General features: G+C 37.8%; 1 protein-coding gene across 1 annotated transcript in view; it reads left to right on the forward strand.

Annotated features, from left to right (window-relative positions):
* The window catches only part of MARCHF8 (membrane associated ring-CH-type finger 8), a 101,308-nt gene that overhangs the window by 35,591 nt on the left and 39,242 nt on the right, over window positions 1-26,475 (forward strand). Inside the window, 1 exon segment of the mRNA XM_089897844.1 lies at window positions 6,826-7,005. Coding sequence (XP_089753970.1) covers window positions 6,904-7,005 — 102 coding nt within the window. The 5' untranslated portion in view covers window positions 6,826-6,903.

Below are 26,475 nucleotides of genomic sequence, written 5' to 3' on the forward strand. Positions count from 1 at the left end.
CTGTATTCCTAGCACTGCATGTTCTTAGCCTCCATTTCTATGGATGTGTAAAGGCCATCCCATTGCAGTTGCATTTTGTGGGAAGTATGCAAACTGGAAGTAGTGTGACATGGAAATAATTAATAAGGCTTACTATGCATAAAATATGAAATAATGAAGTCTCCAAAATCAGTCACTTTGGAATGAAAGTCAGATGTAATAAAACACCATGAAGAAAGGCAAACTATTCCCATGGTACAGTATGCTGTTTTTTAAGGAAAAGCACTCTGCAAAAATATTAGAGGAATTCCTGAAAAAAATTTAAAAGGGGCATAAAACAAACACTATAGTGGTTGAAAACATCAGCGTCCTGAGAATGCATCCTCCTATTTTATTCCTGTAGGAGAATTAAGCTTGATTTCTGTGAGGTCTTCAGAAATGTATTCCTTACAGAAAATGAGCCCTTTTATGGTTGTACATGTATTCATTGATAACATAAAGTTCTGACTGTTAACCAACCTATGTGGAATGACTTGAGCTTTTAACTTTAACTCTTTAAAAATATATATTTAAACTATGAAAGTATTGTTACTAAAAGTTTAGGAAATAGAGAAATGAAAAGTCATTTGTATTGCCACATCATTAACCTGCTGTTAACATTTTTTATGAATATCTCTCCTAGTATCTAACTATGTATTAAATAATGGCAGCGGTAATATGCTTATTTTGCTTTCTGATTTAAATAGAATGCCTCTAAGAGTTTTGCTCTGTGAGTATAATGTTAAGTTTTGGTTGAGATAGGTTTTTTTTTTTTAATATGATAGGGATTTTCCTTTGCTTTTTCCTAAAAGGTTTTAAAATCCCGTATTGGTGTTAGGTTTTATCATTTGATTATAGCAGCTAATGACATAAATGTTTGATTCTGCAGGTTTTTCTTGGAAACCAGATTCTATTCCTGTGTATTCAGGTGTCACAAGTATGCTGGTGACTCCCAGTGTGCACTGTGTACATATGTTGGGCTTCCCACCGGCATATCAAGCTCAGTGTGCCCATGGCCAACCCCTCCTGCATCTCGCAGTCCTCTCTGCATTCCGGTCTTGTGCTAGAAACCAGGGGACGGTTTAGATCCCTCACCAGATTATGTCAGTCCTCCTTTTCAAGTGGTCTCTCTTCTCCCTCCAAGTTCACTGTTCTAGGTCTGGCCTTGGTCATTCAGTGCTGTGTATTACAGCTGGTCTCCTCACTTGTACTGCTTTTTTTCTTTTTGTATCTGCTAGCTGCTGTTCATAGGCTTCTCATTTCCTATGTGGAATGTTCTTCTGATAAAAACAAGCTTAACTTAAAGTTGTTTATTTAGAGTGCCAGTCAGGATACTGCGATTCAACAGCTCACAATGGGGAGGAGGAGGGCTCTGCTGGAGCCTGGTACCCTGTGTGCAAGGATGCAGGGAGGCATGCAGACCCAGGGTGACCGTCTCTCAGGGGGGGCTGCCACTGGCATCTTGTGTCTTCTCCTGGCTGCCTCTTTGTCGTCTGTATTTGTCCCAAGCATTGTTGGAATGGGCAGAATCCTTTGCTTATCTTGACCATCTGGAAAGCACATAGAACAGCTTGATTGTTAAGCTACTGGGATGGTCTTCTGGATAGGGCTTTCCTACCTCTCCCCTTAGAGGGATAGCATTGTCAGCCTTGTATCCCCTCTAGCAGAGTCATGCTGCTAGAGGTCCTAAGTAAATGTCAGAAAGGATTTGAGGTCCCAGTTGTATATATCTTGTGTCAGACTGAGGTAGAGAAGGACAGAAAACAGTACTGGAAAGACAAAGCCAACAAACTGGCCTTTGTGAAGCAGTGAGAGGCATCGTTGCAGATGCTTGAAAAAGCAGGCTGGAAAATGTGCTGATGCTAAGAACCCTGATATTTGTGTACATGGACATAATCTTATTTGGCTTCACAATAACCCTGTGAACTGAGTAGAGATTATTACCTTTCTGTTTCACAGATGAAGAAACAGAGCCTTTGAAATTCATCAGTTTGTCCAACATCACATAGTTAGTATTTAATAGAGTCATGACTTGAACTTAGGTTTCTGATTGCCAATTTTATATACTTCATGTTACCTTTCTTAAAACTGGAAGAATGATAGGCTAACAGTGGCCATCTCCATGTCATCAGGTAAATTACATTAGGGATAGCACAAAGGAAAAATAAAAATTTACCTATCTTAATCCATATTAATTATTTTTATATTTTAAAAACAGCTTTATTGAGATATAATTCACATCCATTACAATCCACTCATTAAAGGGTACACTTCTATGGCTTTTAGTATACTTAAGAGTTATGTAGCCATCACCATTATAAATTTTAGAATATATTCATTGCCCTAAAAAGAAACCCTTTTAGCTATCACTGCCCCCCTCCCCCCAATCCCCACCCCCAACCCTTGGCAATCACTAATCAACTTTTTGTCTCTACAGATTTATCTACTCTGGACATTTCACACAAAAGCATACAATGTGTGGTCCTTCTTTCATTTTCTGTTTTCAGGTTTTACCTGTGTTGTAGCATGTACCCGTATTTCGTTTCTTTTCAGCAAAGTTTCTGCTGAAAAATCAGCTGATAGTCTTATGAGGGTTCCCTTGCACATAACTAGTTATTTTTCTCTTGCTGCTTTTAAGATTCTCTCTTTAACTTTTGACATTTTAATTATAATCTGTCTTGGTGTGGATCTCTTGGGTTCATCTTGTTTGGGACACTCTTTGCTTTGTGGACCTGAATGTCTGTTTCCTTCCCCAGGTTAGGGAAGTTTTTAGTCATTATTTCCTCAGATATGTTTTCTGTCCCTTTTCTTCTGGGACCCATATAATGTGGATGTTAGAGCATTTGCTGTTGTCCTACAGGTCCCTTAAACTATCCTCATTTTAAAAAATTCTTTTTTTCTTTTTGCCGTTCTGTTTGGAGATTTCCACTACCGTGTCCTCCAGGTCACTCATCTGTTCTTCTGTATCACTTAGCCTGCTGTTGTTGATTCCCACTAGTGTGTTTTTCAGTTCAGTTGTTGTATTCTTCAGCTCTGTGAGTCCTGTTTGGAACTTTCTTATATTTTCTGTTTCTTTGTGGAATTTCTCACTGTCTTCCTCCCTTGTTCTCCCAAGTTCAGTGAGCATTTTATGACCATTACTTTGAACTCTTTATCAAGTAAATTACTTATCTCCATTGCATTAAAGTTTTTTTTCTGGGGTTTTATCTCGTTCCTTCATTTAGAATGTGTTCCTCCATTTCCTCGTTTTGCTTGACTCTGTGCTTCTGTGTATCACGTGAAGCAGCTCTCTTACCCTGTCTTGAAGGGATGGCCCTATGTGGGAAATGAACCTTATTGTTTAACCTTGCCCTGGTTCTTCGTTGTCTCTTGAACTCTCTTTCCACTTGTTTCAGTCTGTGGGGTCCAGAAACACAGTCCTCCTGTCAGCCTGGGCCTGGCGCTCAGTGGATGTCCCCTGTGCGGGCTGTGAATGCCTGTTGGCTTTGGTGGGGTTGTGCGAGTGGAATGGAGGTGTGTGGCTGCTCAAGAGCTGCATCTCTTGGTGCTGTGGCTTGAGCAGGGCTGTTCACACACTGCTTTTAGCAGGTTAGAATGAGAGGGCAAAAATGGTGCCTGCCAGTGCCAGCAAGGCAGAGGGAGCCTGTAAAGATGCCATCTGTCAGCATTCCATCCCTGGAGAGTCCCAGCAGACTTCTGCCCCTTTGGCAGTTGCTGTAAGATTACTAAGTGAATTTCCCTCACAGATGGTCTAAAGCTCTTTGGAAACTGCTGCTCTTTGTGCTGGGTCCTGGGGCAAGTGGTTCTTTACACATGCTATTTAAGAGCAGAGTCTTCATTCCCTGCCATCCTGAGTTACTCCTGAACATAAGCGCTGTTGGTTTTCAAAGCCAGACGTTTTGGGGGCTCTTCTCTCTGTTGCAAGACCCAAAGGTTGTGGTGCCTGGTGTGGGTATAAACCCCTTACTCCTCGGGGAGAAGCTCCGTTTATTTGTTTGTCTATTGCTTGATTTTATTAAGATTTCTTTCGATTGTGGGTCACCATATTGGGAGTGGGGTTTTTGGTGAGAGCATGCCTTTCCTACCTGTCTCGACGAGGCCCTTGTATCCTTTGTTGTGGAGCAGGTTCTTTTCAGAAGGATTTGTTCCCTGTGTAGCTGTATATTTGTTGTGTCCGTGGGAGGAGGTGAGTTCAGGATCTTCCTATGCCACCATCTTAAACCCAGTTTTCTTACCATTCCTTTGTAGTAAGTTTTTAAATCAGGAAGTGTGAGTTCTCCAACTTTGTTCATTTTCAAGATTGTTTTGGGTGTTCTGGGTCCATATGAATTTTAGGATCAGCTTCTCCAATTTCTGCAAAGAAGTCAGAAGGTTTTTGATAGGAATTGCTTTATCTGTAGATCAATTTGGGGAGAATTGCCATCTTAACAGTAGTAAGGCTTCTGATCCATGAACATGTTATATTCATTTCCATACTCTTAAACAACCAGTTTTGTCAGTCCAGTTCTTCTAGATATGGATGTTCATATTAAGTGTGTTGTATTTTGCAAAGTAGCATTAGTGGAATTGAAGTCCTCCTGACTGGATTGTCAGGCATAGTGCAGAGGTTTAACTATTGCTCTTAATTAAACATGACTTGAATTGATAGAAAACGATACTTGGAAATAATGTGAAGAAACTAGTATGAGTAATACCTGCTTTATGATTTTCATATGAACCTTCACATACAAAGTGGTATGGTTTGTTTTGTAGTTTGGTTTTTTAAATTATAATTTTTATCCTAAATATGTCTGACATAGGAGAGGGATTGCTTCAGGCAAACTTTCAGGTCTAGTACCCGGAGATAGGGGTGCATATCAGAAGAGTAGCTTACATAGCTGTAATGAGGGAGGTCCTTCAAAACTTTGCGATAAAATTTAAAACCCTCTCACATTTGTGTTTCTATGGCATAAATAGTCTTTTCCAGGCTTGTCATGGTCAAGTACCAATGATGTAATGATGATGATTGTACCAGAAGCACCAAAGGCAGCTATTGGCATGCTATGTGGTGGGGCTCTAGGCATGGTTAGTTTGACTAAGTATTCTAAGAGGCCCCATGGAGTTTGTCATCTCTGACAGAGGACTTTAATGCATTAGTGATGAAAAACGGCTCACTACTGGCTTGTGATCTTCCAGAGAGTGTAAGACAACGCAGCACTAAGTGAGTGCCTCTTGTCTTATTTAAACACATATATTCAGACCATTTGTTTGGGTACAGTGTTCCATCTTGTGTCAGCCTCATCAAAGGCTTGAAATAGAATAGGTGATATATAATATCTATACATTAATATTTTATTTATTATTGGATATAATGTCTAGATACTAATATTACCTACTCTTGTTTTCCTGTTTTATTACTTATGAATGATCACCCAACTATTATAAAACTAGACTTTTTAAAAACAGGATATTCTTTTAGCTTATTTTCTCCTGTGTGTTGATCCTTTCCGGTTTCCTGTTCCTCCCTGTTGCTTGTTGATCAGAGTCCTGTGGAAGAAATTGGTTTTGTGAGTCCTGTTGCTCTTCAGTTTGGTTAGTAACACTGTCAGAGGTGGGATCAGCCACACAAACACCTATCTTTGGTCCAGAGCACAGTTAGGGGAGAGGTGGAACAAATGGCTGCTCGACAGATGTGTACTTAGGGTTGTCAGGCCCTGTTGTTCACCCTCCTTGTCTACTGCCCCACCTCCAATACATGCTTAATAAATGAAAATCCCCAAATTAGAGCTTCATTCTTTTGGATTAAGGCTTCCATCCTTTGTTAAAATTCAAACAGCATGAACTGTTACCTTGTTAAACATTATGGATAGTTTGGGTAATTTATATTTAATTGGTTTTGTATACAGAGTTTGATAGATTTCAGTGGGGGCAGAGAGATAGAGAACACACAATTCAATTACTAGGTACTTTGGAGGAATGTAGGAGAAAACCAGAAAAAAAGTAAGGGCTGCCTGGAATCATGAATATAGCTTATTCGGACACTATTATTTTACCTAAGGGCAGCCTTTTATGGCCCCAGGAATGTCTGTGATGACCCTCATCTTCCTTGGAATATTCTTAGAGCAGGGTTAGGAAACTCCAGGCCCGTGGGCCAAATCTAGTCTGCCACCTATTTTTGTAAGTGAAGTTTTATTGGAACATAACCATTCTTATTGGTTTACAAACTCATTGTGCCTACTTTCTTGTTACATTGGCAAAATTGAGTAGTTGTAACAAATATGGCCCACAATGTATAAAATATTCTGGCTCTTTACGGGAAAAGTTTGCCAATAAACTTGTCTAGAGAGTCTAGACTTTTATAAGGTTAAGCATGGATCATAGATATCTTAAACTTATTTCAGACTTCTTTAACTTTTAATGTTACCATTATGTGGACTCAAGGGCAGTGATCTTAAGGAAGGATCACTACTTATATCAGGATGAATGCTTGTTCAAAAAAAAATGTGTAACTTCAAAAATATTCGTAAAATAAAGGATGACATTGCTATGTTTAAAACCTAAGTAGCCATTGGAAAATTAATATCTGATTATACATGTACCTGTTACACCAGCCTCTTTCAGGTGCTCCCATCTTATTACATGAGAAGAATGTTACAGTTCCCGCCATAGGCATTCATCTTCTGTCAGTTCTGAAGATGAAGTATTTATGTTAGACATTGTAACTTATTTAATTAAATATGAATATAAATATAAAATGCTAATCTCACTGTTGGAAATTTTAAAAGTGTTTTAGCTCAGTTATGTCTTGTCTTCCTTTCTGTCTCTCAGCTTGAAGTCCATGGCCCAAAATGACTCTACCACTGGAGACTTTCTTCCGTAAAGAGGAAGACCACACAGGAGGCTGGGATGAGCATGCCACTGCATCAGATCTCTGCCATTCCATCCCAGGATGCCACCTCTGCTAGAGTCTACAGAAGTAAAACCAAAGAAAAGGAGAGGGAAGAGCAGGTATTGGGGAAATACCTTTCTTAGTTTCATTATTTTTGTTCTTTTCATTAAATACAGTCTAGAATAAGCTCTGACGATCAAGTTTTCTCTAATAATAAATTTAAAAAGCACATGGTGTGAACAGTTTTGCTCAGAAGAAGTTGTCTTTTTGTAGGTTTCTAGGTTTTCAGATTTTGCAATCAACTTATTCTGCCATGATTATATCATGACTTATTTATCTTCATTGGTTAAATATTTCTGCTAAATCACTGAGAAAAAGTTCTTTGAATTCTCAGAATATGATGCAAAGGATGAATTTATTTGAGCAAAAACATATGCCTGCTGCAAGGGTGTCATAGTTAACATCAGAGTCTACCTCTGCTCTCATATGGCTTTTGGTTGGGCCTGACAATTAAATATGCATTAGAATCTAATAAGGTCAGTGGTGGAGGAAGTTCAGGACCACCTAATCCCAGCCCAAGGCACCAGGAATGGCCTCCTTGAAAAAATGACATTTACATGGAGACCCCGAACCTGGAATTAGCTAGGAGAAAGAGTGTTCCTGGGACATGCTGAAAGGCCAGAGGTTAGAGCAAGGTGGATTTGAAGATATTAAAATAGAATAACTGGAATATAAAGGTTGAATGGGTAGGGGAAAGATAGGAGGTTGGAAAAGTTATAGGAGTTACCTTACGGAGTTTCGATTACTTTTGCAAAAGAATGAATGATCAGATTTGTGTTTTTAAATCTTTCACCCAGCCTGCAATTTGGAGGATGAATTGAATGGGTGGCAGGGAGACCAGTCAGAGAATTATTTAATAGCCTACTTAGGCCAGGTTTGACAAACTTTTTCTGTAAAAGACCAGATAATGAATATTTTAGACATTGTGGGTCAGACGGTCACATCTCTTCAACTCTGCCATTGTAGCATGAAAATGGCCAAAGACAATATATAAATGAATGGACATGACTGTGTTCCAATAAAACTTTATTTACAAAAACAGGAGACAAGTCAGATTTCACCTGTAGGCTGTAGTTTGCTGATATCTGGCCTAGGGAAAAGTTGATGGTGACTTTGTCTAGGATGGGCGTAGTGGGGATAGAGATTTACATTATTAATCCAGTGGGCTTTATGATTGAATGTGGGGAGGGACAGGGAGGAATCAGAGATGACCCCTGCTGTCTTCTTGCCTTTACAGTGCGCTTTACAAACATTTGCTCCTTAGTTCTTAGAGCATTCCTATTTTATAGTTAAACTTAATCTTTGCCCAAGACTCTAAAGAATCCTTGTTAAATCAAGAATTGATGTCTTGTGTGAAGTTGAATCATTATAGGTGATGGGACACCATTCTTTCCATTATTACGTATAGAATAAAGAAAGAATCTATCGTATTTCTTAAAGTACATGGACTATAGAAAATGAAAAGGTGCCAGGTAAATTGAAAAGGTCTCTGTGTCCTTAGTTTGTGGAGTTTTTTTTTTTTCATTGTTTGTATTGTCAGTCTGCACCCTTTCCATTTTCTGAGCTCTTAGAAGTGTGGCCAGCATTGTCCAACTAGGGGTAGTGGTGGGATAGATGGTTTCAGAATGTCATATTTTCAGTATTATAGCTTTTTTTCATCATGCTGGGGATGGGAAAATATCCCTAAATATCTTTCCCATGTTCTATCAGTTTTCATTTGTTAGTCTTCATTTAAGTTTCAGTTAAATTAATAGTCTTTTCTTATAATCCTTCTTAGCCCAAATGGATTTTTAAATACCACTAAGTAGAACATTTCCTTGGTCTAGGATGCTTGCCTGTATTAAGTTGAGGCTGTGAGTTCCTTATTCATTGTAGTGTCGAGTTTGGTTATCAGATGGCGGGAATTTCTTGGTATATATATGAGGAAGCTATACATATTTGTTTGGAATAGATAAAGGAAGATGTCCAACATTTTAGCAAGGAAGAGAGATCTCTTTTGTCTAAAACCCTATTACAGGTTTGTTGTAGGTGGGTATTCAGTAAATACTTATTGAATGATATGATCTATTTGATGCCATTTTTAAGGTTTAAATAAGTAGCATTAACCAGCTGTTTCATGGAATTGGGATTTTGATTGGTATTGGGAAGAAGAACCATCCTGCCCCACCTTCATATGGGGAATAGTTTGAATACATGATGGCAAGTGTGACAGTTCTGGGAATCATTGTGCCAAGGTGAGGTGGCAGGTAGTGGAAGAGCCACTGAGACAGGAGCTTGAAGAGCCCCCAGAAGAGCTTTGGCAGCAGCTGGCACAGCCTCTGAAAAATGATTGTTGTAGGTTTCTAGAGTCTGAAATGTGGTATCAGGATGGGTTTGGAAGGTAGATTTTTGTCCAGTGAAGCCTTTTTTCCTTTATCCAGTTTCCCAGGTGCAGTGAGTTCAAAACAAAATCCTTTGGTACAATTTCTGATCCTCTTGTGCTTGGGAGAGGAGGAGAGGAGGGAAAGAGAAGCTATGCAAAGGCACCCCTTCCTTCCATCCCATCATCCACTGTTCTCAGAACCTGAAAGCTGGCAACCTGAGACAGTCCATTACATCAATAACAATTTTATTCCTTCTGAATCTTGTGAGAAGAGAGGAACATCGCAGTTTACACAGAATCAAATAATGTAACTGTTAACGTGGACACAGTTTTACCTATGTTTATCAGATGTGAGATTCTCTCTGTAGCACCCATTGCCCAAGCCCGTATCTACAATTCTAAGAGTTAATGACTTTTACGCAGTAGTCACTACACTTGATGAATAAATGAATGAGTTCAGTTTTAATGATATGGGGACTGCTGTGGAGGTGAGAGGAATGTTTTGCAATCCATAAAAGGATTTCTTCTGCTGTTGCTTATGAACTGGGTAAATGTTTCTTGAATATTTTTTTTCTTAGCGTTTTATAAGTATTGCTCCATTGCCGTTACACTCTGGTCTGCATTTAGAAACCTGATGTTGTGGTTGTTTGCATTCTTTCAAAAGAAACATATTTTTTATAGGTTTTTGCAGAATACTTTCTTCTTATAGTGTGAGGAGTTATTTGGTTAAGTCTTGCTGTTCTGGATGGCTTTCTTTGGTTCTTGTGGGGGATTTTTGAGCCTTTAAATCTTCTTTCAATTCTGAAACCTTTTCTTCTACCTTTAATCATGAACTCTAAACTCTGATTCTCTCAAGGGTTGCTGCTACAGGTTAAAAATTTCCATATTCTCTTGGCTATTGTGTATTCTCAGATTCATTCCCCTTAGTTCTGTACTGTGGTCCTTTGGAATTGACCTTTTCCAAATTGCCCTATTTTGCTGACTCAACACTGCTGATTTTTGCTTCTTTCTCTGTCCAAGAAGGTTCTTAATTGATCTGTTGCTATCTGATTGCATTTTGATTAATTTCTTATCTGGAGTTATTCTGTTTTGTGGTTTGATACATCTCTTTACGTTTTTTGAGATGTTTTTATTATGTTTTAGTTTGTTTTTAAATAGCTTTATCACGGAATAATTGACATACAGTAAACAATACATATGTAAAGTATACAGTTTGATAAGTTGTGAAATATATATATACACATGAACCTATCTCCACAATCAAGATTGTGAACGTATCCATCACTCCCAAAAGTTTCCTCATGTCCCTTGTAATCCCTCCCTCCCACCCCTTTCCAACCCTTTCCTCAGGGAATCATTGCTCTGTTTTCTTTCACTATAGATTGGTTTGCATTTTCTAGAGTTTTATAAAGATGGATGTACATATATTATGTACTCTTTTTTGTCTCGCTTTTTTCATAGCTTAGTTCTTTTGCAGTTCATCCACGTTGTGTGTATCAATAGTTTGTTCCTTTTCTTGCTGAGTAGTACCCATTGTATGGACCTACACAATTTGTTTATCCATTCTCGTGTTGATGGACATTTGGATTGTTTACAGTTTTTGGCTGTTACAGACAAGGTTGCTGTGTTCACACAACAACAAGCCCTTGTATGGACATATATTTCCTTTCCCTTGGGTAAATACCTAGGAGTGGGACCACATGCTCAGCTTTTTAAGATAGAAACTGCCGAACTGTCTTCCAAAGTGATACTGTTTTACATTCCTACCAGGAGTATGAGAGTTCCAATTCTTCTAGATCTCCACCAACCCTTGGTATGGGCAGTCTTTTTAATTTTAGCCATCTAATAGGTTATTCTGGTATTTCATTGTGGTTTTACTTTGCATTTCCCTCATGAGTAATGACATTGAGCATCTTTTCATGTGCTTATTTATCGTCTATATGTCTTTTTTCTGTGTTGGACCGTCTGTTCAAATCTTTTGTGCATTTAAAAAAACCACCAATTTGTTTTATTATTGTTGAGTTTTGAGCATTCCCTGTATAGTCTAGACACAAGTCCTTTATCAGATATATGCTTTACAAGTGTTTACTCCAAAGGTTTGGATTGTCTTTTCATGCTTCTGCTGGTGTCTTTTAAAGATGAAAACTTTTTAATTTTGAAGTCAAATTTATCCATTTTTTTCTTGTATGCATTGTACTTTTGGCATTCTGTTAAGAAATCTTGGCCTAACCCAAGGTTACAAATAATATCTTCTATGTTTTTTTCCTAGAAGTTTTATAATCTTAGTTTTACATGAACATCTATGATCTATTTTGAATTAATTTTTATAGATTGTGTGAAATACATATCCAGCATCATTTTCTGTTTTATGAATATCCAGTTGTGCCAGTAACGTTTGTTAAATAGATTGTCTTTACTGCATTACCTTAAATCTGTTGCTCATATAGGTGTGTGCTTATTTTTGGAGTCTGTCTTCTGTTCCATTGATCGACTTGCCCATCTTTACAATTAATACCCCACTGTCATGTACATTCTAGCTTTATAATGAGTCTTGAAAATCAGACTTCGGCAAACTTGTTTTGCCTATTTTAGGTTTTTTGCATGTCCACATGAATTTAAGAATCAGATTGTCAATTTCTGTACAAAAATGTCTACTGGGATTTTTGTTCAGATTGTTGAATCTGTAGTTCAATTTGGGGGCGAACTGACATTTTAACAATATTGAATCTTGACCCATGAACAAGGTATGTCTCCTCTTTAAGTCTTATTTAATTTCTCTCAGCAGTGTTTTATAGATTTTAGTGTATAGGTCTTTACACACCTTTTGTCTGATTTATCCCTAAGTACTTTTTATTTTTGATGCTGTTGTAAATGATATTGTTTTTAAATTTTAATTTCCTCTTGTTCATTGCTAGTACAGAGAAATAAAATTGATTTTTATGTATTGATCTTGTATCTTGCAATTTTGCCAAAGTCACTAGTAGCTTTTTTGTAGAGTCCATTGAATTTTCTGCATAGGCAGTCACGTTATCTGTAAATGAAGATAGTTTTACGTTGCCTTTTTCTATTTGGATGCCTCCCTCCCTCTTTCTATTTGGATGCCTCCCTCCCTCTTTCTTGCTCTAGTGAAAACCTCCAGTACTATCCTGAATAGAAGTGGTGAGAGCACACATCCTTGTGTTTGTGACCTTAAGGGGAAAGCATTCATTCTTTATACACTAAGTATGATATTAGCTATATGTGTTTTGTAGATACTCTTCAACATGTTGAGGAGGTTCCCTACTGTTTCTAGTTTGCTGAGAGTTTTGTTCAGTTTTGATACTGGTAACTTGCGTCTTCACTATTTTTTTTCCTGATCTAGCCAGAGGTTTATCAATTTTATTGACCTTCTCAAAGAATTCTTTTGGTTTCATAGATTTTCTCTGTTGTCATTCTGTTTTCTATTTGTTTCATTTCTGCTCTGATATTTCCTTTCCTCTGCTTCCTTTGAGTTTAATTTGCTCCTCTTTTTCTAGCTCTTTAAGGTAGAAGTCAAGGTTATTTATTTATCTTTCTTATTTTCTATCACAGGATTTAGTGATTATAAATTTCCCAAGTTCTGCTTTCATGGCATTCCACAAATTCTGCTGTGTTGAGTTTCATTTTCATTCAGTTCAAAATACTTTCTAATCTCCCTTTTCATTTCTTCTTAGATCCATGGGTTATTTTTAAGTGTGTTATTTAATTTCCAAAATTTCTGGACTTTCCAGAGATCTTGCTTTTATTTATTTCTAATTTAATTCCATTTTGGTCTGAAAACATATTTTGAATAACTTAAATCCTTTTAAATTTACCAAGACTTGTTTCATGGTCCAGAATATGGTCTCTTTTGGTAAATGTTCTGTGTACACTTTAGAAGAATGTGTATTCCACTGTTGTTGGATGGAGTGTTCTATAAATGTCAATCACATCAAGTTGATTGATAATGGTTTTCAAGTCTGCTAAACCCTCACAGTCTAGTTGTTCTTTTACTAGAAAGAGTGGTAATTAAATTGCTGACTATAATTGTGGATTTGTCTATTACTCCTTGGAATTATACCAGCTTTGCTACATGTAGTTGATGCTCTGTTATTAGGTGCATAAACATTTAGGATTGTTTGGTCTTCTTGATAAGTTAACCCCCTTATTATTAAGAAATAATTATCTTTATCCCTGGTAATGACATTCTTTGCTCTGAATTCTACTTTGATAATAACTCATTGTTGACTGGGGGATTTTTTGCAGAAACTAACGCCTGCAGCCGGTGACTTGTTATGTTAACTGATATTGATTCGTCTCCTGTCAATAACGTTGGGGTAACAAAAGACGTATTAATACATCTCTGGTCAATAATGTGATAATACAGGCACTACAGCTTTCTTTTGATTAGTATTAGTATGGTATCACCTTTTCCAGCTTTCCACTTTTAACCTATTTGTGTCTTTATTTAAAGTGCTTTTCATGTAAGCAACATATACGGTTGAGTGATTTTATCCAGTCTGACAATCTCTCTCTTTATCTGGATGTTTAGACCATTTATATCTAATGAGATTACGGATATGGTTAGGTTAAGTCTTCCTGTTTGTTTTCTGTTCATCTTATCTGTTCTTTGTTTTCCTTTTCATCCCTTTTCTGCTCTTTAAAACATTGAGTGCTTTTTAAGATTTAATTTTCTTCTTTGTTGGTTTATAAGCTGAAACTTTATTTCAGTGTTTTTAACTTTTATTTATTTTATTTTTTTAGGGTTTATATTATATATCTTTAACTTGTCACAGTCTGCCTTCAAGTGATACTTTACTACTTCAAAAATACTATAAGAACCTTACTTTCATTTCTTCCCGCCTACACCCCAGTCTTTATGCTACCGTTGTCATAGGTTTTATTATATATATGTTATAAACCCTAGAATATGATGTTATTTTTAAACACTTTTATTTTTAAGGAGATTAAAATAATAAGAAAAATATCTGTTTACACTTACATAATGTAACTACCATTTCTGGTGTTCTTTATATCTTTGAGTAGAGCTGTATTTCCATCTGTCATTTTCCTTCCATGTGAAGGACTTTCTTTAACGTTTCTTCTATTGTGAGTTGGCTGGTAATGACTTCTTTCAGCTTTTTTTTTTTTTCTTCATTTCTTACGTCTGGGGTTTGTTGAGCTTTGTGGGATCCGTGGGTTTACAATTTTCATTGAATTTGAAATATTTTTCAGATATTTTTTCTGTCCTCTCCCTTATTTGGGGACTCTATTACACACATTAACTGGCTTGAAGTTTTCTGATATTACGTTTTTAATTTATTTTTCTTTCTGTGTTTTATTTTGGATAATTCTAATTGCTGTGTTTTTAAGTTCATTAATCTTTTGTTTTTCAGTGTCTGATCTGTCGTTAACTCCACTTAGTGTGTTTTTCATCTCAGACATGGTATAGTTTTAATCTCTACAACTTCAGTTTGGATCCTTTCTTATATCTTCCATGTCTCTATTCAACTTTTTGATCATAAGATCCAAATTGAACTTCTAAAAATTTATTTTAAAATAAAACTGACTTAAGATACCAAGTGATGGGTATCTTTGTAGTATTTTTTTTAATTTAAAAAAAGCTAGCATAGTTGTAGTATCTTGAATATAAAGTCCATGTTTTTCTTATTCTTCTGTCCCGTTACCCCATTATTTGATGTCTTTTCTTATCCCTAGGTCTATTTGAAAATGTGCTTCTGTGCACTATGTAGGATTATTAACATGTATTTTTAAAAGTCTAAAAGACAGTTTTGTATCTGGCCATCAAATAGGTGTTTAGAAATACACATTTCATTTGATAGTATTTGTAAATTACTTTCCATCTCAGAAGAGTGTCCATTTTACCCTGTTTTTAACAGGGCTCCAGGCCCACTGTAAGCAACGGCATGATTTTTAATTAGTTTAAGGAGAGAGGTTTAATACAGGGAAGTAGATGCCTACAAAGTATTTGAAGGGCTGGAGGAGTAGGCCTTCACTGGGTTTCCAGGAACAGCTAAGTCCCAGCACTCCTGGACTACTCTGTTGAGGTCAGGAGCTGACAGATCAGAAAGTTGCTGTTGATACTTATGGTGAAAAAAAAGTCACTGTCTTTACCATGGTTTGAAAGCTACCACTGCTGCTACAGACTTTGCTGAATTAGGAAGAGGCTGCTAGCTCTAGAACCGCATCATTTGTGCCGTGATCTCAGCAAGCAGAGTGGATGCTCTGTCCTCTGCTTTTCTCCCTATGTCCCAACTCCAAATCAAGGCTTTGAGTATGAGTACAACCTAATTATGGATTAATTGGATTAGCACATAATTCCTAATTATGTCTGGAACCCAAACTGCAAGGTTGTCCAGGAAATACATTTTTAAACTTTCTGCCCTATACCCCTTTAAAATGAAATTGGTGTGGAAACTGAAAGATTTGGTCCACATCACAGTATCTCTCGAAGAGGATAAAAAACAAAAAGGTAATTCAGTGATTAGCTTACATTTAAACAGTACACTCCGTAGGAAATGAAAGTGGTATTTTCTTTCATGTATTTATAAACAGTTCTGTTTCTGGCCCTGTTGGGCTCACCATCTTGCTTCTGAGGTCAACAAGGGATTTTACCGTGTAGCATCAGGATGATGATCATCTGAACACACTTATATTTGCTATGAAGAGATATGAATGTTGGCAGCCAATACTGTACTCATCTTTACCTGACATCTAAAAGATGGCTTCACAACTGTTCAAGTGATAACAGTATTTTGAGGCACAATCACCATACTTTTACCTCTTAATAATAATTCTCTTTTCTCTACTAGATAAATTATTCCCCTTTAAATCATACAAACCTAATATAAGGAACTTGGAGGAGACAATCTGTGTTTTAACATCTCGGAATCTCCAGCGCCATCTAGCCTAACCCCCATTTTAATGCTTGAACTTCTCTGGGTCATCATGGCTCGCCTGTTCTTGGCCCCTTTAGGGCATCTCTCATGGTATTGACCCACCACTTCCAAAGGCAGTCTGTACTTTTTGGGGTTACCAGAGATTTGAGATCCAGTATAAGAACTAACTCTCTGTAACTTTCTCTTTTTGACAGCCCTACTTTTTTTCTTCTAGTAACTGGCAGTCTTACATTCTGCGGCATAAAAATCCGTTGTTTCATGTATTACAAAGTTCAGTCTCTCAGCATTCTGGTTGTTCTCTTTTAGACCATGCCTAGTTTCTTCCTGGAAGTATGCTTAAATGAAGAGATGAATATACATCTTTAAAATATACCTGTCCCAAATTATTGCCTTTGATTGGACATCACCCTCCATGAGATCATTTGTATGGCTTCTTGAATCATCTGTGTGCTTTATCTGCAAAAGCCCCATGAGATTAATCTCATACCTAGAAATCAGGATTTCTTTTGTCACCTGTTTACCTTTTCTTGGTCCCTGGAGTCGTTTTTTCAAACCTGCTTCCAAGTATATTTTCCCTGTCCAGTAATCAAATCTGTCACTGTAACGTGCTGGGAGCTACTCTAGTTTGCTCAAGTACACACAGGAAGTTACAGTGTGCTTGCAGTTTAAGAACCAAATATGAGTAATTCTTTTCTAAATGGTTGTTTTCTACCTTGTAAGGCTTGTTTTCTTTGAGAATGAAGAAATAAGATTAGATGTTTTTCTAATGATAAAAAAGGAGTGTGCTCTTATCAGACATTAGATACAAGTTGGTCAGTTTGAACTGTTACATTTTCTTGTGCACACATAGATTTTGAAGCTTAAATGTAGATAAAATTATATACAACTTTGAGGTCCTGCCATTTTAAATATTCTTAGTCAAAAGCCAGCAGTATTGGTTCTGGCTGTTTTATATATTAGCAGCTTACCTTTCCCAGCCAATTCTCACATAAGTCTTGGACTGGTTAACGATTTGCTGTTTACTTATTTAAGGTATGAAAATGAAAGGATGTGCATATTGACTGTAGCTGACCTCTGTGATGTTGGTTTGGGGAGAGTTTGCTAGGTAAGAGTCCACATCACGTAAGTTAAACGAGGAGTCTAGTTTGGATATATGGAGTGAAGCGCTGGCAGTTGGCTTCAGTGTGTTGTATATAAATCGAGTGAAAATGGCACATGAATGTGTTTGTCTTGGTACCACTGCAGGACTCAGTGATTATGGTTTGTTGCCACTATTCTCTTACAGCTGTCCTGTGAATTAAATAACTGGGAGGCAGATAATTTTTCAGATTTCCTGTCAGTAAGCCTGTTGAAAATAAGAGAGCCACCCAAATTGGTTTTTAAATGCAGAGGTTTCAAAAAATAATATAGCCATAGTATCCTATAATAGTTGTTAGTGACTTCTATATTTGACATCATGGAGCTGACTCCTTTATTTTACACAAATGGAGAAACAGGTCCAAAGAGAAATGCCCTGCCCGTGGACGCTTGAATTTGTATATTTTTTCTGTGTTATTCTGTTTCCTCCTTAAAAATTCTTTCACACGAATATAAATATACTCCACACATTTATTCTTTCACTCATTTATACATCAAGCAGGTATTAACACTGTATTACATACTGGAAAGAATCCTGCCCTGAAGGAGCCTGTAATCCAGCAGGGAGACAGGAAAGAGCTGTGTCACAGAATGCAGTGAATGCTCTGATGGCAGCCTCCCCAGTGTATTGTAACGGGCACTTTTTTGATCTATGGTGTGACTAGATATTGCTTTTGTTTATCTCATTTTTGCTTGGGACTTAGGTGTGCTTTTTCAGTTTTTGAATCTGAGGACCCAGGCCTTTCTTCACTTTTGAAAATTTTCCACCCATTATTTCCTCACATATTGCGTCTCCCCCATTCTCTTCATTCTCTTTCTGGGAATAAAGGTCACTGTGTCTTCTGCCATGCGTCCTGTCTGTCTCTGTGCACTGCACTCTGGGTTGATTTCTTCAGTGTTCTGTTTCTATTCACTAACGCTCTCCTCAGCCAAGTCTAGATCTGCCATTGAGAGAGTTTAATGTCTACATGTTTTTATTTCATACACTTTTTCCACAATTTCTCGTGTTTGCATTATGTTTTTTATTTTTCATTTATCTCTGTGAACATACAATTCAAGTTTCTTTCCCTTAGTTTCCCCAGTGTACTATGAATTGTGTGCTTATGTATAAAAACAATTCTGTTGTAGTAAATATTACCTAAAACTCTAGATGTGAAAATTCTTCATAGTTTGCAGTAAATATGCTTGATACATCACCCTCTAATAAGTGGAGGTGTGCAGTTGTCCACTAATTAATTATTCCCTTCACATATGGCCATTTTTACAGCATTTAAATAGGTGAAGCTACCACTAAGGATTTGTTTAATTTAACGTGGCAGATACTTATATCATGTTTATTCTGTTCAAGGCACCGTTCTTCTCAGGGCTTTACAAATATTAATTCATTTCATCCTCATATGAGCACTATGAAGTAGGTACTGTCATTGTCACTCTTCTTTTATAGGTGAGGCACAGAAAAATGGGATGAGTTGCCCAAGGTTCCCTCGTTGGCAGTTGGCCTGTGGTGGAATTGGTATTCAGACCAGCCTCCACACCCATGCTCTTAACTCACTTGTTCTTTGCATGCCACTCAGCCAGCCACTATCTTTTCAAGCCACATGTCCCTCTTAATGAACCTCACCCAGCTCCACTCCCTTTGTGTCTACATTCTTGAAGCACTTAATAAGTCTGTACTGAGCCGGTTTCAGGTGTTCTTCTGTTTGCTTCCTATGTCTAAATCTTGTGTCTTCATTAATTTATTCATTCTTCAAACAAGTGTGTATTAATCACCCATTACATGGTGGGTGCCATGTCACGCATTGAGCATAAATGTGGCATTAACACAGAGACACCCTGTGTGCTGCCTAAATCTCTTCCAAGCCGTGTGCTTCTGTAAGTCCCCATGCCGTAGCTGTAGTCCAGGACCTCACCATTTCTACTGGTGCAGCAGCCGACATTCTGGTCTCCGTGCTTCAGCCTGTCTCTTCCTGCTCTGGGCACTGCTGGAGGAGAAGACGACAGTACACAGTTCAGTGTGCTAAGTGCCATAGTCCAGAGAAGTGCCCCTGACTCAGTCTCGTGGTGACAGGGAAGGTTTTCTGGAAGAAGAGATGTCAAAGGTGAGTCCTTAAGAAGTAAGAGTTAGATGGAGATAGAGGTGAACAGTGTTCAGGGCAGAGAGAAAGGTACAAGGCCAAAACTCCTAGGGAAGAGAAGAACACATGGCATGTTTGAGGTACTGAGAAAAACTCACTATGCTGGTGGAACTTGAAATGTGCCGCTGGCAGCGAGGTGAGTCAGGAGCGTCCACATTGGTGCTGAGGGCGCTGAGATGTCAGTGCAGGTGTAGAGCTGGAGTTACACAGTTGAAGCTGTTTTAGTTAGGTGACTGTGCAGTTTGATGAGGGGATTTAGAAAGCTATTGGAATAGGCTGGGTGATGATGGTCTGAACTAAGGAGGTGGTGCTGGGGACGAGAGAAGTGAGCAGATTGCAAGCAAGATGAGCAGGAGGTAGGAACAACAACAGTGCTGGTGGCTGAGGGATTGTGGTGGTCGGGTAGGTGAGGTCTGGCCTAGACTAAAGGTTGACATCATTCACTTTGACAGATGTGAGATGGCAGTTTAGGGGAAAGATGGTGAGTTTGGTGGCAGATGTGCAAGTATGAGGTACTTGTGGGGGGTCCAGCTGCAAATATACAGAATTCAGTTGTGTTTGAATCTCTGTAGGAAAATCTGTTGAAGCTAGAGATAGAAATTTTAGAGTTGGTGACGTATACACAGTAAAGGATGCCCTAGGAATAGGTAAAATTTTCAGTTGGAATGAATAGCCTGAGGAGAAGTAAGGGTGTGTGATAGGACACCATGGAAGCAGAGCCACCATGTCGAGTCACTGTCTCACAGACACCCTGTGCTGATAGGTACCTTTGGTGCTTGCTGTATTTCAGAATATGTTATATCTTTCTTCCATATCACTTTTGCATAGGCGATAAAATAGCACCCCTTTCATTCAGTTGTCCTTGTGCTGCGTTTGTGCATTTTTTGTGTTTGCTTATGAACTCAATTTACCACATTTCAGAAGCCTGTCTTTTTTAAACATCACAAGACGGGGTCGGGGGTCGTGGGGAGTGGTGGTGAGAGGAATTGGGAGACTCGGATTGACACACATACACTATTGATAGTATGTATAAAATAGATAACTAATGAGAACATACTGTATTGCATGGGGAATTCTACTTAGTACACTGTGGTGACCTAAATGGGAAGGAAATCCAAAAAGGAGGGGATGTATGTATATGTATAGCTGATTCATTTTGCTGTACAGTAGAAACTAACACAACATTGTAAAGCAACTATACTCCAATAAAAATTAATTAAAAACAAATAAACATCAGGAGACTTTTATTTATTTTTTAATTAATTTATTTTTTCATATAAATCTGATTATTTTTTTAAATTAATTAATTTATTTAATTTTGGCTGTGGTGGGTCTTCGTTTCTGTGCGTGGGCTTTCTCTAGTTGCGGTGAGCAGGGGCCACTCTTCATCACAGTGCGCGGGCCTCTCACTGTTGCGGCCTCTCTTGTTGCGGAGCACAGGCTCCAGGTGCGCAGGCTCAGTAGTTGTGGCTCACGGGCTTTGTTGCTCTGCGGCATGTGGGATCTTCCCAGACCAGGGCTCGAACCCGTGTCCCCTGCATTGGCAGGCAGACCCTCAACCACTGCGCCACCAGGGAAGCCGGAGACTACTTTTAGATTCACAGCATCAGGTTGTATGTGAATAACTAGTAGTGGTTGCAGTTACAAGAAAGTCCTAATAACATCTTTTGCCTCAGGGCTTTGGTTTTTGAATTAGGCTTAGGCTGATTAAGTATAATGCTTGTGTATTACTAGCTGTGTAATTAGCATTTATAAGCAGAGTCACCATCCAAATTGTGAAAGACACGCTCAGGTTATTCATACTGTTCCCTAAGTTTCATCAATATCTGTTCCCTGAGAGCAAAGGATATTTGAAGAGAAATATCAAATTTCTCTTCAAATTAGCTGTGTGAGCCTCTGCTTACCAGCACGGTTCTTGTGGCCACTCAGTGAGCGTCACCATTCTCTTTTCTGGGTCTCAGTCGCCCTCCCATACCAACCCACTGATGGCAGTTGTCATCCCAAATCTAACTCACAGGTAAAGAGACTAGAATCTTTTATCAAGTGAACTTTGAAACTGCCTTTGAAAAAATTATTCCATTAAGTTCAAGGTAATACTGAGAGTTTTTTGAAGAAAATTTGAACTTTGAGCCCCTTACTTTAAAAAATTATTTATTATGAAAAACAGAAAAATTGTGGGGGGCTACTTTAGTTTTAAAGAAACTAAAGAGGCATAACAACCAAATATAATATGTAAACCTTGATGGAACCTGCTAGGAAAAATAGGCAGCTATAAACTGTCTTTTTTGACACAACTGGGAAATCTGAATATTGTCTATATATTAAATGATAATTATAGAATTATGGCTAATTTTCTTAGATGTGAAAATGGCACTGTGGGTATATAGGAGAATGTTCTTGTTCTTAGAACATGCATTCAGAAATATGTAGGGATAACGTGTAATGTCTGCAACTTACTTTCAGGTGGTTCAGCCAGAAAAAGAAAAATAACAAGGAAAAGAAAAAAAAAAATGTGTGTGTGTGTGTATCAGAGAAAGAGAGGAAGAAAGCAAATGTGGCAAATTTTATAACAGTTGATGCATCTTGTTGAAGGATATAGGGTATTCATTATACTGTTCTTACAAATTTTCTGTAGATTTTTAAATTTTCAAAATAAAAATTTTGGGAAATAAAAGAATATGCCATTTTCTAACATGAGATAAAGCCAGGGTTGCAGTAAACAATGAGATAAAGCCAGGGTTGCAGTAAACAATGATAAATAGTAAACAGTGATAGACAATTAAAAGGCCAGTGGATGAATTATTTAATGAGATGCTTCATAGGTATTCAGCTATTTTAAAATCTGATTCCAAACTTTTTATGATACTTTAGGAGTATGCAGTCATTGGTTGATATTTATGCCCAGTTGTTGAAATAAAGAGTTCTCTTTTTAAATTGTGGTTATTGCTGATCATTGATGTTTCTCATCCATCACATTAGCAGAATATTCAAAATGGAACCTGTGACTAGATTAGGTTTTCTCTGTGTTGTATTTTAGGAGATTTACTTCCTTTGTTTAGGTTTTCATGCTGTCAAATATCTGTACTTTAGGTGTTCTCAGATGTGTGGCTCACTCTGTCTCTTGTTGACCTTTCTTCTGTGATATATTGAAAGAAGAGTCTTTAAACTGGTGTGTCCAAGGCTGGGAGGCCTGTGTAGACTTCCCAAAGGGCACACAATCATGGGTGGGCTGAAGGGGATTTGTTTTCAGATCCTCTCTTTCTACATATACTTGAACCTAAAACTACTCCTATGAGTTTTCCACCTGCATCTCTTCTTCTGCTCGGAAGAAGAAAGACATACCCCTTAATTTTACTCTGTAGCATTGTCCTAGGAAATAAAAATCTCAGGCCATCAAAGGGACAATTGGAATTACTGGTTTTGGGAATTCTCCTTTTAATAAATAATCAAATTACTGTATACCTGCCTGGTTAGTTTATCTTTTCTTGTCTTATACAAACTGTATTTCTGATGCTTCAGAAGTAGGGTATGTTGGCCTATGATTACATGTTATGAACTCAGATACACCGTAGATATAGATTGATGAAAGTGACTTCACCTCTTCCATCCCCCAAAATGCCATTCTGCAGTGAAGAGCTTTTAAGGAAGAAACCTTTGAGAGCAAAGCAAAGTAAGCTTCAAGTGACAAAAATGGCTTTAAAAAAAAATGTAACTTATTTAACAATAAGCTGAGTTTTTAGCTATTCTCAGTTCTTAGTTGCTAGGATGGGTCACTAGCCATAGAGTAATGCACATTTGGACAGCTGAAGCAGAACTTGTTAGTGAAGCCAGTTGTTTTCAATGTGACTGGAATATTTTCTTGGACTATACAGTTTTTCAAGACATTCCAGGTAAAATATGAGGATAAAATTTTTTTTGATCTCTTTCCAATAAAATGTATGTCATTCAGTAAAGCAGATAATATTGAATCATATGATGAAATATTTATTCCAGTTACACTTAATCCTCATAAAATACTTTATATTTTCTACCACCTGTTAATAAAAAATGAAATTATATTCTTGCTGCCAGACTGATTTGTTTTTAGCAGTGTAGTAATTACAGTAGGTTTTTAGGAATTTCACCTTGGTATTTGCTCCACATCCTCTCTGTGTGGTAGAATGGAATTCATAGCCTACATAAGTTTTTAGATCATAACAAAAGCACATGATTGAGTTCCCTTGGAAGCCTGGTGATTGGCCCAGGCCTGAATCTTACTTGACACCTAATTTAGACCCTAGTCCTTTTCTGAATCTTAAGTCTGACTTTGCTTTGCCCAAACCACACATATCTTCATTCGTACTTTTTATCCTGGCCAGCACTACTTCAGCATTGATGTTTCCAGCATCGAGGGAACTTTATCTGCTATAATTTAGATTAAATATACAGTATACTGTGTCAGGTGTTCAAGGATTGCTTAAATGTTTAAAAATGTTATTATTGTGAAACTGTGTTTTTCCTATATTTAAGTAGGTCCACATGAGGTATTTATAAACTCTCTCTCTGATGTATATGTCCAATAATCCTCTCCATTCTCCATTCTCTTCCTCCATGGATGGGTGTTAGTGGGTGGATATGTAAAAAAGAGAAAGAGAAGCTAATATCTCTGCCTCTGATGTGGCATTTAAAAAATTCTACCATGTAGTTTTTACCTGCTGGTTGGTTTACCTGTTTATATCCCATAATAGACTATCAGTTCCTTACTGGTAGGGATGATATTTTCTTCATCAAGAGAACTCCCTTGTAGCTTATAGGATGGTGCTATCCATGTTTGAATGAAGACATTCTCAATCTTTCGTGAATGATAATTGTAATTTTTATGCAAATATTTTCATTTTAAGTGCAGGTCAAAAAAGTATAAGATGGTAGTTGGAAAAATCTGGTAAATATTTTCTTGCGTAAACTTCTTGCCAGTATAACTGTTAGCGCTTTCACAGCTGTGGAATTCTCGATGCTTCTGTTATAAAACTGGCACAGTCCCCAGGTCTCTGACAAGTTCAGTGGTTTGAAAGCTAAGTCGTTTTAACTAGAAGCATTGTCGTCTAGAGCAGTGATATGATACTGATAGCTTCAAGAATGCTCTTGAATGTGGCATATAAGGAAGAAGAGGGCTCTAGGTAGAAAACTATGCCAGTGTCTGAGGGCATGGTTTGCGGCTGAGCTGGGATCAGCAGGCCAGGCCAGGCCTGGCATTATTAATGAGATAATGTGGAAAGGTTCTCACAGGGTGTTCCCTTAGGCAACCTGTTAGTAGCTGAGGAAGTCCAGTCCTCCTGAAATGCCCAGATAAGCTTATAGTAAAGGTCAGAGCAAACTGGATATCTCATCCAGGGTATAGGGCAACATTTGAGGGAGCAAGTTTCAAGATTCTGGGAAGCAGGAGTTTATCAGGTCAAGGGTCTTCAGAGCAATGGCAGAGAATTCACCCATCCATGAATGGGTGTTGGCTGCAGGCAGGGTTATTGATACTTTCCTCCTGCAGCTTTAGGGATATGTCATTACAGCTGTCTTAAGAGTTTGAAGGTCTTGGTTGAAATGTCAGTAGTGGGGAAAGTAGACACGTCATCAAGTGCAGACTCTATATTCTGTCTCACTTGGGTCTCTCTTTTCTGCATTTCATGTGGCACTGTGATCATAGAATCAAAAGTACTCTGGGACAGTCCCAACTTTGATGCAGAGTTTTTATGAAAATTGGAAGGACTTAACTTGACAACCATTGCCTTGCCCTATTTCAGAATTCTTAAGAAAGCTTGGCCCTCCATAATCAAGGCTTCTACCTCATATACCCAAAAGGAATCAGAATTCTTTATGAGACACTTGGAATATGTGTGAGTCCATCACTGTTGTATTAAATGCCAGGGAGGCTACTCTTTGGAGAAATACCTTTACCTGTACACATGTAGGTTTTAAGGTCTTCAAGGGTGGTTCTGTCAGTGGGAATTTTAAACTCAGGGCAGAGAGGTACTTGAAAAGAGGATATGAGTCAAGGAATAGAGGACAGTAGTTGAGAGACAATAAGAACAAACAAAATGATAACTCAAAAATTTTACGTTATAGTTTAAAATATATGAGAAACAGTAGACTGATGCCCAAGGTGATGATTATCTTAAAATTGAAGAATTAGTTTATCACATAGAATTAATATATTACCTGACAACTCCTTGTGCTTCTTTGATTGTTTGTCATGGAGAAAATGTTGAAAACCCTTGCCTGTTTTATATATTTAAAATGTGTTCATCCAGGCCTTAGCCTACTATGGAGAACATGGAAAATACAGGAAAATGTGAACGACACTATGTTCCAAAATCTTCCCTTGTAAAGTGTTAGTTTCTTACAACAGTTACAGGCCCTTCTTCCAGAAGTTCTCTTTTTACAATATACACTCTGTCCTCCATATCCGTAGGTTCCACATCTGCTAATTCAAGCAGCTTCGGATCAAAAATATTCGAGAAAAAAATTCTGGAAGGTTCCCCAAAGCAGAACTTGAATTTGTTGCAACTATTTACATAGCACTTACATTGTATTGGGTATTATAAGTAATCTAGAGATGATTTAAGGTATATGGGAAGATGTGCGTAGACTATATGCTAACGCATTTTATATAAGGAACTTGAGCATCTGTGGATTTTGGTATCTTTGGGGGTCCTGGAACCACCCTCGCCCCCCATGGATACCGATGACTACATACATATTATCATTCTTGGAGTAGGGAGTACAAGAAGGCTCTAAAACACAGGGTAGAACTGTACATGTGTACGATACATAAGAAGGAGTTTTGATAACCTGGTTAAATGCTAAGGATTCATAATTCTGCTGCCAACTGACTGATACTCCAGGGAAAATTGGTGTCCCTGGTGTGCCTTGTTCATTGTGAGAAACAGTTTGCCCTCCTTTTAATTTGTTCCTAAAGTCCGATATTCCCATAGACACCTCAGGGCA

The sequence above is a fragment of the Delphinapterus leucas genome, chromosome 16, assembly GCF_059928025.1.
Source record: "Delphinapterus leucas isolate spDelLeu-1000000601 "Yukka" chromosome 16, BTC_Dleu_Yukka2, whole genome shotgun sequence".
NCBI lineage: Eukaryota > Metazoa > Chordata > Mammalia > Artiodactyla > Monodontidae > Delphinapterus > Delphinapterus leucas.